The sequence below is a fragment of the Helicoverpa armigera genome, chromosome 11, assembly GCF_030705265.1.
Source record: "Helicoverpa armigera isolate CAAS_96S chromosome 11, ASM3070526v1, whole genome shotgun sequence".
Lineage (NCBI taxonomy): Eukaryota > Metazoa > Arthropoda > Insecta > Lepidoptera > Noctuidae > Helicoverpa > Helicoverpa armigera.
Window position 1 is genome coordinate 5903320 of NC_087130.1, and position 16045 is coordinate 5919364.

The following is a 16045-nucleotide window of genomic DNA, read 5'->3' on the forward strand; positions in this document are numbered from 1 at the left end:
GTGTATGCGTCACTGGGATTCGGTTCAATACATTGTTAGATGTTGACCGGAGCCTCTATAGAAAGCAGCTATTGCGGTGTAGGTATATATATATGGTTCAAGCGTCCGTATATAGAAATATAACCAATACGGAGCAAGTACCTCTTCAGGAGTCGCCGACTGCGTCACTCGACTTTATACAATTTCAATATCGGTCGAGAGTAAGGCAACGATAAAGAGAATTAAAAATAGACTGAAGTAGTATTAATTTACTTGGAAACAACAAAAAACTGCGACAAACAAGATTTGATCCTTCAGTTTGGTTATTCTGTACCTATACCTAACCTAACAATATGTGTTGTTATTTTAAATACTGTTTCTAGTAACAGTTGATTACAAGATAACAAGTTTTAATTGTTTAATAATATTGTTTCAACTGGTAAACGTGCACGGTTCGTGTTGACGGGGTAATTCGACGGCTATTAAATAATTTTGTTTAAAATGAACATAAAAGTCTGTGAAAATAAGCTTCATATACTTACACAGCTTAATCAAAAAATTCATCATAAAACGTTCAAAGTAAAAAATCTGTATAATTGATGTTCTCACCGGATAATTGGAATTCTTCAATTATTCGTTATTGATGGTCCCGCGATGAGTCATTTGTTTTGTGTACCGCAAACAAATTGTAACAACGATGATTTTTCTCCGCAAGCCATAGCAATTATTGTATTTAAAATCCTTTCTCATTTTGAGAATACACTTATGTTCAACAGAGCTTGGTTTCGAACTTGAACACATTACAAAGTGAACACAGTATTCTGTGTAGGCTACTTTTAGTTTTATCATAACCACTTTGGATGATAGCCTGAAGCCTAATAAGTTATAAAGTATTACAATCTGATCTTTAGCTTTTTAAATACCTATTCTAAAATTTACTTTTTTATGACCTGAATAGTTTTGAGTGCCAATAGTAGTTATTGTTAATATGTTATATTAAATACATAAGTATAATAAAATCGATTGACTAAGCAATTATAATAACTGTCAGCTGGGTGATGTCTGCTGAAAACTTGTAGTTTGATAAGGGTTGAAATATGAATTACAATTACCTCTCCACATAATATAGTTAATATAGATTGGAATACATTGTAGGAGAGGTTTGTCCACAGATATCTGTACCTAATGTTATACGTCATTTGGGTACATGTTTGCCCTGTCAATGCTCGTCCGCCCTTCGAGATGGAGGTCACCCAGCGACCCCTAGTGATTTAATCGTAATTTAGTTTTGCGGCTCAGGTGAAATACAACCTAATACTTAATTATTATTTAGATATGTTATTTTATGTCAAACATTATTGTACTCACCCAAGTAATGATAAGACAAGGATTACGAGGACAAATATTTATTTATATGGTAATTCTCTCAAGTGTTCGTTTCACCTACGGCAAATTAGCATTTAAAAAGCAAAAAAATATCCATAAAACATTCAGTGAGCGAGCGTCCCGCTCATTTCGTCTTGTTTTTATTCGATGCCGAGAAACGGGTGAGATTGGTTTTAAAAGTTCAATCTCTAGGCAAACATTTTTAGTTAGCGGACTTGGGTATTGCAATAGACAATATTATGATAGAACTTTATGCATACTTAGTATACATGAAATTGATGCAAACATTGGCAAGTAAATAAACAGGAACAAAATTACCTTGGAAATTCTTAGTTACCTAGAACAGCTTCGCTAATTAAACCTTTATCAAAGCGCACAGACGGAATGTTATTATTTTGGGCAAAAAATATGGACTAGCAGTTCAGTGAAAGACTCGTTTTAATATGCGCGCTTTGATAAGGTGCACCTTTATGCAGCTCGCTGTGTGCTAATAGAGTCGTCAGGGAGGGCGCTATTACGGAGTGCGGCTCCATTCAGTGGACCTCTCGATCTCCCTGCCCCACACCACAACCCTCACCAATTGCAGGACGTTTGAAAAATAAGCATCGAACGCTTTCACACAGATTTTAGTGGATAAACTTCCTACGCGTGCTTTGACTGGCCAATTATGAAAGACTAACGAGAATCCTGGGTAGCTATAGTCAGAGGTCATCTATTTCTGAATTTAATTTTGCTGTGGGTGTACAATTGTACATATTCCTGACCTTTCAGCAAACAGGTATTATGTCAGAATTTAACGAATCAAATGTGGATATCCTATTCTTCTTGCAATTTCAAACAAGTTTAAGTAAGATTTACTACCCACTATGTGTATAATAGGATTATAAGCTACTTTTCACCTCACTTTATAAAGGGGATGTGGGCGTTTTCTTGTAACTGTGACGCAGGAGTTAATGCGCTACATATGTCTGCAGAAGAACTTGAAGCTGTGTTAACGAGAGGTGTAATATGACGTTCTTACATTTCCACGTAATTTTACCGCCTATTTAGATCAAATCACGTTGGAGGGGAGTTCACTTTCGGAGTGAATAGAAGAGTAGTGTTTACGATATACTTTATGTTTGTAAATAAGTACTTTAAAAAAAATTGGCAGTTAAGGGGTGGACTGCGAAGCTTTTGAGTTCGTGTACCGAATTCTTATCATTGAGTATCTTCTGTTCATGAATTATTCGAAAATCCAAATCCACGTTAAGAAAAGTAGTATATCTATTTTCTTCAGCAAATTGAATAATATCATGTTATCCACATTTAAAAACGTCATCTGCACCGAATTTATACGTGCAGTTGAATGTTTTGTTTAGCACGCCGCGAATAGGGGTATTTATTTCACAAACGGCATTGTTGGCGAGCGCGGAACTCAACAATATTGTTTTGATGAGAAAGAAAGACGTTTCCGCTCGGCGGAGCGTTAATTCATCTCACAGGAAGCGCTAGTGAGCCGCCACTGGCTTCGCTTGCACCTGCCTCCGATACTGAAGCGAGCGATACCGCATTCACACACCACCAAATACAATGAACACACACACACAAAGACCTTTTGTCTTCTTTTCGGTTCAGTAGATAAAAGATTGCAATTTACTGTAAAATGTGTTGCATACTTTGTGCTAGCATTTCCAACGTTACAGAATGTTGGCTAAAATCGCTGAAGATGTAGCACAAATTGCGCATCGGATAGCTGAGCCGGAGCTCAAATAGTTTCGTTATAAGACTTCGAACTTTAATACCGGAATAGACGAGCCATGTTGGTGATTTTAAATCAGAAATTGAATTTCAGCGCACGGGGTTGGAGGGGTGGACATCTAAATCTAGCTGTCTACGTGTGCATAAAAGTGGAAAGCCGGTTAGTATTTTCGTTTATTCTATTTACGGAGATACACAGCTCAGATTGGGGACGTATTGAATGACATTATAATTTTCGGCTTCGATATTTTTGGGGCTTATTATTTCTAGGCACTCTTGTTAATGCGATTACAAGTACCTATTGCACATTTTTGTTTTGATAATCATGAAGTTAAGATACCAAATATTACTTAAGAGTTTCACAAAGAGAAAAGGAATATTTTTTTGATGAAAAAGTAAATATGAAAAGGTTTAAGACAGATTTAAGTGCCTGTTGCTTTGTTTGGCATTATAACTTAATACAATAAATTCACGTGCTTTAACGTAATCTTGCCTGTCGCCATAATTCTAAGCAGCCGCTTATTTCAACCACGTAGTACAGCGAAACAATGGCTCGTAATGGAATTTCGTTACATAAAATACAAGGGAAAAGACAAAAACCGCTTTTTATACAGAAATACACGTAGTTCCCAGGGGATAATATCTTATTCCGCGAACGCAACGGCTGGTAAAAGATAGTTTACAGTAAAACTACGAATTTTCCTTTTTACTTGTTCCAGATTGGTATTTCGCAGAAGTTTTTCCTATCCTGTTTATTAGGGTTTTATTGTCATGTGAGCGAAGAAAATATGCTTTTTTTAGTACGCCCAACCTTATTGTGCTTACATACCTAGGTATAGGCCCTACAACTGAAATAACTAAACTTAGTTTGGATAACAATGGTTGACCCACTTCCATTCATTCCACAAAAGAACAGGAACGCAAAGTATCTAACCATATTTTTGTGGTATTTTTGTTCAGGCCTATTTAAAACTCAGCCTGAAAATATTTAGAATGAAAGGAAATTCAGGTAACTGAGTACATAATAATTTATGTTAGATGGGGACTAGCACGGGGGAATTTTAATTAAGGGAGACCAGTAATAAAATCAAAACAAAGATTTCTGTTAAACACATTTGGCGAGTTTCACGATAGCACAGACGAAAAATATTACACGTACGTGACTGTGGTTTTTTTGTATATTAACTATGTTTGTGTTCACGTAATTAATGCAGGCCCTAATGTACTCAGGTGGTTCCATATTAATTGTACATTCGTTTATTCAGACAGGAGCAAACTGAATTATTCAGACCTGAAAATGTTTTTTTGCTGATGAACGTTTATTTGTTGAATATAAACCTTAACATAGGCTTAGCTATAGGTATAACTACCGCCCCACCCTTCTGTTTGCTCTGAGAATTGAGTAGTTTATATTAAACTCGTTTATAAGCTACGTAGGTATTATTTTTCATATAACAAAAGAAAGCAAATACAAACGGCGTAACATTAAAATGTAACAAAAAGACAAAGGCTTTCTGCTCGTAAATAAGCGCCTTGTAAAACCTCTCCGCTTTTATTGGCTAAATTTATTGTGTATTTTTTTGAGTATTAATTTAATATTACCTATTATTAGGTACAAGTTTATTTTTATAGAGAAGAAGCCTTTAATTCAGTCAACGTCCTAGTTACTCAAATAATTCAAAGATCGATTGAACATAATTCTAAAAGAATTTCTTATCTTCTCCATCGCTGAGAATAAATACATAACATCTCTTTTATCTACTTACTTAAAGTTTTGGGGAGGTGAGAAGAAACATATACCTAAAATAGAAGGTGGTCGGAATACTATTAATCAATCCGTGGCGTTTCGGCAACGTAGGACCGTTTAATTACTTCCCGTGAGGGTGATAAGGGGCAAACAGTTTTACCCAAATTTTATTTTATAGACAATATTCAATCCTCAATATAACTACAAGATTATAGACATAGCACAACGTATAAAGTAGGCAATTTAAATTGCATGTCTGGTTTTAATAGAAAATTTCACTCACCTTTTTCATAAAGGACATAACATTTGTCGGCAGCATGGTGTCGGTTTTCGTTTTCTGTTAGCACTTCACTTCACACACATCATCACACTACACTGCGCACCACAACACAGTCCCTCAGTCGGGGATGAGCACGCTGCCACCGAAACACGACATTTTCCAACTATCTTAACTCACGAGATGAAAATTTACACAACACTGGTTTCTGAGGACGAGTACCTGGAAAGAAAAAAAAATGTTAGATCAAAGTGAAAATAAATGCAGACACTTGAGTGTGGAGTGGTACTGGGTATGGGTACTTATTGTTGTGGAGTTGGGGCTCGTTCGATAACGACCGCACCGTCGGGAAAGCCGAGAGAGAATGAAGCTATACTCGCAGCCACACAAGCATTCAACAGGTTAGCACTTTGTTCGCGGGATCTTATCGTCTTTCTTTTCAGATTGATGCTTAAGTCCATAAGTACTCGTCTATATTGATACACTGACACAAATGGAATGTATGAGGCTGCGATGAAAATTTTAATAGTTTTAGAAAATCGATACGTCTGAGCTTCTGCTGTTCGTAGCTATTTATTGCGTGACATTTGGGGGCAGAAGAATGAGTATGTATCAGTATGTACCTAACTCTAAAACATAAATAGACGGGATCCTTAAGAAATAAGTATAATAACCTAGTAGGTAGATCGTTAAAATTTAAGTCGAGATAGTACAAAATACTTTCATAAAACACATGTAGGAATGATGTGCAATTAACCTTATGATGTGTAATTAAACCTGCACACTTGCGAACATCGAACGGAACTTCGGTACTTACCTTCAAAGGAATTGATGAGCGTAGTCTACAATGTAACAAGTTATATTGAACCATTTTCCCATCTTTAAGTGGAAGGAAAAGTTACTGATAACTATAATATGTAGATAATAACTTTGTTTAAATATATTTCAGTGATTTTTATCGATAGAAGCATGTAAGAAGGTGTGACTGCAATAATTCTTCTGAGACCTACATTATAAATAGCCATGACAGATTTCCTGTGAATATAGGTAAGTATTGGAAACTCGTTTCATAAGTATAATTAAGCAATAGGATTTCAGGCCAGCTTCCTGAAGTAGGAATTTGTCGGAAGAACTTCGAGTAAATATGGCGACAGATACATATCCAATCCAACTTGACTCAAAGAGTCGGATTCTAAGCTAACATTTACATAAACAACAAATAATCTCAAATAGGTAACGTATGAATAAGAGTCAGATAAGTTGGGCCTCGGGGGTTAGCTTAGCGCGGGTAACAAATTGCACGCTTCTGTGAGTGCCTATCACCGGTAAAGTGTGTCACCGAATCGAATCGACTTGCACGTTCCGAGGGAGAATGCTAGTTAAATCGATACTCGTTATTTTCTGTCCCAGCAAGGCACAAGGCTCGGCGGTATCTCGTTTTAGCCGTCTCGTATCAAGATGAACGTAGCCCAAAATAGTGATTTATTTACAGCTTTACAGGTTTGTAGGGATAAACCGATCCTTATCTCACGTATTCAAATGAGTACCAACCAACAGCGGCTTTAGTAGGAATTTATTTCTGCTGAGTGATATACCTAACAACCCTCTTTATTATGAGAAACGAATAAGAAAGAATCTAACGAATAAGAAACTAGGGTGAATAAGGTGTGTCAATACCTGTACCTACTTAGGTATTGGTTTCAGGTTATCTGTAGGTAGGTACTTACGTACGTGAGTACCTACACCTCTGGTACTCGGATTACTTACTCTTATCTACATCATTGTCTCACGAAGTTTTCGTGTAAACATACATAGGTATAGTAAGTTCAACTCAGTCGTGCGCGCGGCCTTTTGTGTGGGTAATCCTTGTACATATACAGTGACTTTGTGTGCGTGACAAGAGGTACAGTCAGGTACAAATACAGTTATTTCGGGGTTGTAAACAGGTGTTTAAGAAAAATAGTTATAACGTAATTTAGTGTTAATCTTTTTATAACGATTCTGAATCGCTACTTGAAAAATCAAATGATGAATTTTTGGATTCGCTACTTTCCAAGGTGAATTATAAATTCGGACTCCATGTCAAAATGTCTATAGTATTCTTCTTTATTCTTTTGTACATGTCGACAAGTATTACCCCACATCCCTTAATCAATTTGATTTAAACGTTCATTTATGAGTTTCATTATTTCCGTCTTATTTTGGTCGACATCATGCGAAGCAATATAATTTTTTTAAATTCCCCACACATTTTGTTTACATTATTATACACGATTACGTTTTTTTTTTACATTCTTAGTCCACACTTTTATTTATTGTCCGCGTACCCCGAGCTAGAAAATATGTAAGGAGTATTTAATTCATCTTAGATATTTCACGTCATTTATTTCTTAGACACTGTCAATGTCAATTTGAAAAGACGTATGAGAAAATAATGAAAAACTGTAAAATGTTATAATAAAAAGCTTTGAATGTTTCATTTTTTGAAACGCTACCTGACTCCTTTGAAACATTTTCTCCGTGAAGAACTAGACATTTTCGTAAACGACTGTACCCATAACAAAAAGCGATAAGAACACGTCATGCTCGGACGACGTCACTGTCACACAAATGAAAGTTGTATATTTACAAGCCGACGCACACATAGGGCCGCGCGCAAATCTGAGTTGAACTATCTATACACCTGCGTCATTAAAACACCAGCCAGGTGCGAGTCGCTATTTTTTTACCGACTTCCTAAGTCGATAAAAAATTGCGAAAAGGACGAGGTTCTCTCTAATAACGTTTTATTGATACCTACTTTAGTAAGTTCACCAGCCAACAGGAAACATAGGTAAGCACCTATACAATTACAAAGAAAAACGGTTTATAGAAACCTGAATTAAATCATAAACAGCAGACTTTCAGACAGAATTATTTATGTTGCAAGGTGGAAAAGTTTAATCTCCTGATCTTTCCATTTCTCAACAACACGAACTACTTAATTACCTTATCGGCAGCTGCGCCAAACTCTGGCCAGGAATAACGACGCTGAATAAAATTTAATACTTATTGAATATTCACCTTAGACACTGCAGATAGCTGATTTTAACTTGTTTCAGCGAACAAAGCGGGTTGGAGGAAAATTACGTAAATATTTTGCTGGGACATTGAGTGCGATATTAAATCGCGCGGGTAAGTCGATTACAGGCGGCTATCTAGCTCGGCCCGCTGCGCCGGATTACCGTAGATAATTGGAGCCGGCTCAGTGAGAGCCGGGCAGAGGGACTTATTTTGTCTTTTATGTTGCCTACCTATCTACTGTGAACCAACTAATGGTTTTACTACAACTCAATTATGTATTACAATCGGGAACAGCTTTTCAAAACGTCCTGTGACGTGTACACCTTAACAGCTACCCGCACTAAACACGGCTAAGTTTTGACGTGGGTTGACGCGCGAGTTTGACAAAGGTGCTATAGAACTATGGAATGTGGTGAGTTGTGAAAAATCAGTTCGACGAGTTGACGAGAAAACTAACCTTCTTACTACCACCTATGTGCAGTCGGTCCTATCAATATTTTGAGATGGTGCGTCATGATCACGAGCACCTCCATTGATAAAAACCTTAATGTAAAAGCAGTTGCTTGAAAAATACAGACCCTAGATAGGTAGGTATCTGTTTAGGTTTCAATTGACCTCTATACATGTATATGAGAATGTACCTATGTATGTATGTGTGTACGAGGTTATCTCATGTTTAGCCAAACCGATTTTATGCGGTTTATTGCATACGAGGTTTGTTAGTGTTGGGGAAAATTTTACATGTACCTACCTACCTAATAATGATGTCGATTTAAAAAAAAAACTATTTTAGGTAGGTAAGTAACATCAAAAAAATCGGCCAAGTGCGAGTCGGAATCGCGCACGAAAGGTTCCGTACCTAGAAATATTAAGAAAATGAGCAAAAAGTCATGTTTGTTGTGTGGGAGCCCCTCAAAATATTTATTTTTATTCTAGTTTTCAGTATTAGTTATTATAGCGGCAACAGAAATACATCATCTGTGAAAATTTCAACTCTACGGTTCATGAGATAGGTACCTACAACCTGGTGACGGACAGACGGACAGAGGAGCGAAAACAATAGGGTCCCGTTTTACCCTTTGGGTACGGAACCCTAAGGCATCGTTCAGACCAAACGTATTGTCGGCCGCTGACTGTGAGCGTGCGTTACGCAGTTTATTGCTTTTCCATATATATTGAAATTGTCGTTCACACCGAACCGACTATACGCTGTTACGTCGTCTGTTGTAGCTGACTCTCAGTGGCCGATTATTTTACTACGCGACTATGCACGGCGGACGCGGATTGGCTACGCGGACGCAGTTGCCGAATAGCGCCGCTCCGCCGCGTACGCACCGCCGCGCCTCGGTACAGCACGTCGATAATTAGTGTCCCTTTTATATAAACTTAAACGTATTAAAGATAGTAACTCATCGAATGTTTTACTGTCATACGAAAATATTTCTTGAACTTATTTGGATAAAGTCTATATTCGAAATATAAAGTATGAAATTGACCAAGAAAACATCTCTTCAAATTAAGGGTCAATTCCCACTGAGAGAGCAGCGGACGGCAGCGGCCGTAAGAGCACGGACAATGTACGAGAGCGGCGCCGCGCGGCCCGCCGCGCTCGCGCTCAATCCCTTGCATTTACGGCCGCTGCCGGCCGCTGCTCTTTCAGTGGGAATTGACCCTAAGGGATGTACCCACAATCTCTTCTTATTATTATTTTCGTCTTCCTCTAGAGCAGTGGTTCTTAACCGGTGGTCCGCGGACCACTGGTGGTCCCTGGAGGCATTCCAAGTGGTCCGCGAAGCTTAGCTTCGCGACGTCGCTATACGTTATCTAACTTAATTTTTATCGACTTATAATTGCGAGCGGCGGTTTTCGCATGGACGTATTATCGGGTGTGTCGTACCTAGTCCCCCCATTCATGAAAATGTTTGTTTGGGCTACATTTTACGTAATTTTGGTTTTGAGTCTTAAAAAATAATTAAAATTTCGCGCTCGCTCCGCTCGCGTATTCTGAAACTGTATGCCCTTATTTTTGCATTTGGCAACAAACAAAACGTTAAGTACGGTTGGGCTACATTTTACGTATTTTTTGGTTTAAGTCCGATAAAAATTTCGCGCTCGCTTCGCTCGCGCGTTTCGAAACTACATAGGCAAGTTTTTCTTTATTTGCATTTGCTTACCTACACAACTGCCGACATGCGTTTAGCTTTGAGTAGAACAGACCCAAAAATTCAGTTTTTTTTTTTGGTAAATAATAAAGAAATGAGTACTAATTTAGGTAAACCGATGAGGTGGTCCCCGGCAAGACAAACTTTGGTCAAAGTGGTCCCTCATGTCAAAAAGGTTAAGAACCACTGCTCTAGAGCTTCGCAAATGGCAACTATCTGAATGCGCATCATTTAATTGAAATATCAGTAAAACGTCTGATTTGAAAAAAAATAAATTACGCTAGTTTTATCGTTTATAAAATACTACGAGCAACTTCAAATACTCAGCCCTTTTATGTGTAGAATAGTCAGCCGCTCAGCGTACGCATCTAGTGTGAACCTACAAGAGCCTATTCTTTTGTTCACACATGTAGCGCATCGTCCGCTATAGCCTATTGTCGGCTTGGTGAGTACGCGTACTGCAGATTGAGTCGACGTTCACACTGGGGCAGACAGTGAGTATACTCACAGTCAGCGGCGGACAATACGTTTGGTGTGAACAATCCCTAAAAATGAAGCTCCTAGTAACTGAATGCGCAAACTTTTCTTTAGCTTGAAAAATCAAAAACATGAAATTAAAATGTATCTTGCAGGTTGCGGTCTGGGTCGGCCCAAGCCTTCGCACCCAGAGTGATTAATTTGGCGCCCTTACCAACCGATTTCCAAAATTATACCTACCTAGCCAAGTGTACCTACCAACACATACTCTAAAAGCAATTGGAACTCTATGTACCTAGTTAAAAAAAAAAACAAATTATCTTGCAACATATTTTATTATAGGTAATTACCACTTTCATCAAACGTTTTATTAAGGGATGAAACAAACCATAAGAAACTTATATTACATATCTATTTGAGAATTAACTAGACAGTTGGAACTTGCTGCATGTACCATTTTATCAAAGATCATTAAATTACAAATAAAATTTAAAATACATTTTAAATGTTCCACTCTTTGAAAACATTATTTATTAACATAGATATCACAATATAATAACTTAATGCCTGAACTGAGACACAAATATCTTAAAAGTTAAATGAATTCAAAATGTGGATGTCCATTATTCGTAAAGCAATTATCCGGAGGCATGGCAGTGCCTCGTCCAAGTCTCGAGCAAAGCTTGCACGGCCGTACCATTATATTTCTCAAGGTTTTACCAGTACTCAGGTGTTATTTACAAGTACCTTCTAGGTATTGTGAGGGGATGAATACTTTAATGGAAATATTGCTAGATAATTAATTAATGAACAATTTAAGAAAATATATACATTTATAGATTAACAGTAATCAACTGAATTACTTTGAAGAAACTTACAAGTAATGTTTGGATGTAAAACTCAACTTATTCTATGCCAAAACGTAGTTTGAAAGCTATGTGATACACTGTGTACACATCACTTATTAATTTGGATTTCGTATTTGTTACATTAATTATATGCTACCAGCTTCACTATACTGTTGAAGTGTATTTAAATATGTTGCTGTTATGTTATTGGTGCTGGTTTGTTAAATATAACAAGCACAAGAACAAAATATCAACAATTTCAATTCTGAAAAAGAAAACATAGCTACAACAGATGAAACAACATATTGAAATTACTACATTGGATATTAAACCTTTGGATTGCCAATTATACACATATAAAATGCAAATATGTTTGGATAAGCAGCTCATAATAATACAGTTAAAACAGATTTCAGAGTTATTTCTTGGTTATGGCACAAGTACATCAGTGTGGATATTTCTACTTTTACAGTGATTCTTTTATGTATCAACTTTAGTGAAGCTTAAATAGCAAATTACAATCAAAATGTACAGAACACCTAAATAATTTTGACAGTAACTAATGTAAGAAGCTCATTATAATCATTGAACCATCACCTGCATTTGGTACTTTTTCCATGAGCATCACCAACACTGACTTCAACCTAAACAAGAAAATGCTCACAAAAATGTATACTCTCCAGAACAAATACAAAATTTTGTATTTCACTTCATAACAACGACAGGCCATTTTGTAGAACTAAGTAAAGTAAGATCACTATGGCCTGATAACATCTATAAAAGATGATTAAAAGATAAATAGAAAGTAAGATAACAATCCATTAAAGGTTAGTTGACCACTCAGTTTCATTATAAAAGTTGAATGAAATCTGTATAAAGATTGAAAGATATATATTTTTTTTAGTTTAGGTCCTATAATAATGTAAGATGGTATTAAAACACGAGTCAATTGCATAGCTGTGAGATGTGATCCATACTCATGCTAAGGTTGAAGTCAATGTGCATTATGATATTATAATTAAATAATAATATCTGTATTTCACCATTGTCTTTTGTTTTCTCTAGTAGTTACATTCCAACAGTCAGATACAACAAGTTACACCTTCTATAAAAATACACACAGCTTATTTGTTCATTATTAGTAAATTTTCACCATTCCGCATCACCATTCGCTTTCTGGAAGACATAATCCTTCCCACCTAAGTTCATGATACCATCTTTAAGATAGAACTTCCACTTATTGCGACTGCGTGTTATTTTGTCATATTGACAAACCACCACATTGTCAGTATCAAACATGTCACGGGCTCTTCATCAGACACATCATCGCCTGAGTTGAGAGGTTCCTCCTCAGCCCCACCACTTTCATCCCGCTCCTCTTCCTCCTCCTCTGCTCTTTCCTCGGGAGACTCCTCATCCTCGTCATCATCACCCGCACCATCTTCAGAGCCATCGCCACCATTTGAGCCCTCGTCATCAGAAGAATCTAGAGCACCATCTAAAGAGAAAGGCGCAGCACCACTGCGGCCACCTCCACCTCCGTCAAATTCATTTTGTTGCCCGGCTAATGCAGAATTGATGTGTTGTTGCAATAATGTTGCAGCTAGGGGTTGAGGTAAACTTATAGTAGCATTTATAATTGGGCCAGTGAGCACTTGATGTAGTTTATTACCGTTCAGTGCAGATGCAGGGATTTGTATAGTAAATGAGCGTGGTTGTGATCCCGGTACTCCTGGCTGAGCGGGCAAGGTTAGTTGCACTGGCACTTTGTTGTTGGGGTCCAGTACATGATGTGGATGTGCACCAGCTAGGTTGGAGGCTGGAGCACCATGCTCCACACCAGAGTTTTGGCTAGAACCTTGCTGTCCCAAATGTGTATCAGTCCTCTTAGGTACCACATTGTTACCGTTGGCCTTTTGAAAGTTCTGTAGCACCGGAGGTGGCGGCGGTATAGCGGGTTCGGGCTGTGGTGGGTCCATGGCCCCACTGGCTTGGAGCTTTGTTTTCCATAACTGCTTCAGTTCCTGCAGTACTTGCTCGTCTACACCGTCGTCCAGAAAGCAGTCCCTTACTCCAGCTATCACGTCGTCCACTACTGTATTATAAAGTTTCATAACTGTTAACTGACTCATCGTCATCTTGACGGCTTATGTCTAAACTATGCAAAAAACGAAACTGAAATGTACAGATCTACAAAGTAATAAGCTTAGTTAGAAAACTTCACGTTGTTGATAGTACGGTGACGAGTGCGTATCCACTTTCGTGTTCACATCTCAATTCAATAACTCAATGTCAAGTAATACTCCGAGATCGACACAGTCATTAAATGAACGATGGATGTTAAATACTTTACTAGAACCAACGATCTATAGAATATTTCACTAGGCGACACAAGTAACGAGTTCATGTCCACTCCATAATAACTGAACAAATTCCACGAAAATATTCAACATAAATTTTGACAATTAATCACTAAAACATAACCTACAAACAAAAAGCAGATTTTGCTTGCCAGATAACGAAAAATTGTCTATGGTATTGGTCGGAAATTCACTTGACGCATGCGCGGAGATGGCGGAGCATTGGCGACGCCCCGTTCCACACTACATGCTATATTTTGTTGAGTTTGCGCTATGAGCTACTAGATTAAAATTGATTTTATGTGGAGAAATATATTTTTACGATATTTAAAATGAATTTGGATCATATTTTTATTTCACGAATACTTTGTATAAAAAAATCGTATAACATATAGAATCTGAGCAAAATATCGACTAAATTACAAAGAACTATTATTTGTGACGCGAGCGTGACAATCTTGTACAATCGCGCCAAAATTAGAACAATAAAATTAATTTAATAACGATGTTATATCTTCACAAAGGTTTCTTTGTATGTATTCTAGCTGGGAAAAAGCAGGTTTTTTATTTACATAGGTCGCAGCCAAGTTGTTGAAATAGCCATTCAATCAAACGTCTATGCGTCTTTTAGTCGACTTGTTTACTGCAACGTTCAACATTACAACTAAAAGACTCATTGGTTACGAGCACGGAAGTTACAGCATCCTGACTCGGGTAGGCACGGTCAATTTTGGTTAGGTATAGTGGCGGAAAAGAAGCCATCGACATCACAATGGTACGGTACTCTGGCAGCGAAAAGGTTCGGCGTTAGCTACGTTCCATGTGACTGCACACTACAATGAGCGTGTTAAAAAAGAGCTCTCACAGTTTTTACCTTCGTGCCCTTAGTTTGGTAAACTATCGTCTGTATAATCAGTGGTATCCTGGTTTAATCAGTGGCTTGATTATTTTTATTTTTTTCAATAGAATAGGCTGAAGACTTTCGACCATAACGACTACTTCAGCTTACTAGATTTTTTTTTTGAGTGAATGAATTGAATGAAACTGAATTATGTGTGGCGGCCCTTAGACCTACCCACACTATTAAGATTGAATTTTGTGCAATTTTGACCCAAAAGGATACAATACAATATTGCGCAATAAACATTCGAATTGCGCTACATTACCTACTTACCTAAACACTTTCTATGTTATCTATTGTCTGTGGAATATCCCGACTTTAGCTTTGTTTTTTAGAATTTTATTGTGTTAAAACTTTTTTTTTGCTTTTTACTGTCTGCTTTTAATTCATAAATCGTTTTAACATTTCATACCACCATTATTGGCAGTCATAAGCCATGATATATATTGGTACTCAAAAAAATATTTTGCTAAAAGTACCTAAGTACCTACCAAAAAAAAGGTAACCAACTAATTGAGAATTTCTTTTTACTAAGAGTCTAAAAATCCTTTATATAAGAACCTACCATCTTCCCTGTGTAGGTTGGTTAAAAATGAGGCTCTCCACGAATTTCGCAACTTGATCCGCGTAAATCCTGGGGCTCACTCCCGGCAGCTTTGAGTTTCAAACTAGATCCTAAATTGCATATTGTTTGAAGTGCTATAGCCACGTATGTAAGTTAGATCTGTATTAATAGATTCATGGAAACTGTCGGGTCGGCATCGTTATGCCCACCCTCATCATATTTCGATTTGGTTTGATTATACCTTGACCAGAATGCGATCTTTTTGTGCCGATCAGGGGAATAACTAATGCGTTCAATATCTAGGTAACCGAAGAGGTCGTAAGCACCATCAGGTTCCTTCAATTATTTCACCAAATAAAGGTGATAGCAGTATTTACTATTAGGGTTGTTGGCATTGATATGAAAAAAGGCTGAAGAGTGGTGCAATATTTTAGACAACATTAGACCACATAAAACCTTTTTTTTAGCTCCGAGGTTCCAAGAATAACTTGAGAAATAAAGTGTTATTTCTCATTGTTATCCTATTTGTTGGAAAAATCT

The 16045-nt window shown here is 37.3% G+C and overlaps 2 protein-coding genes across 2 annotated transcripts in view; both read right to left on the minus strand.

Annotated features, from left to right (window-relative positions):
- LOC135117467 (regulating synaptic membrane exocytosis protein 1-like) overlaps positions 1-5509 on the minus strand; it is a 36811-nt gene extending 31302 nt beyond the window's left edge. The window contains 2 exon segments of the mRNA XM_064036763.1: positions 5136-5351; positions 5432-5509. Of these exon segments, the coding sequence (XP_063892833.1) occupies positions 5136-5171 (36 nt within the window). The 5' untranslated portion in view covers positions 5172-5351; positions 5432-5509.
- A 5638-nt stretch (positions 5510-11147) lies between these two features.
- LOC135117488 (transcription initiation factor IIA subunit 1-like) lies at positions 11148-14216 on the minus strand. The gene is given in 2 exon segments (XM_064036826.1): positions 11148-12986; positions 12989-14216. Coding segments are annotated over 2 exon segments (987 nt in total). The 5' UTR covers positions 13818-14216; the 3' UTR covers positions 11148-12828.
- Between the last annotated feature and the right edge of the window lie 1829 nt (positions 14217-16045).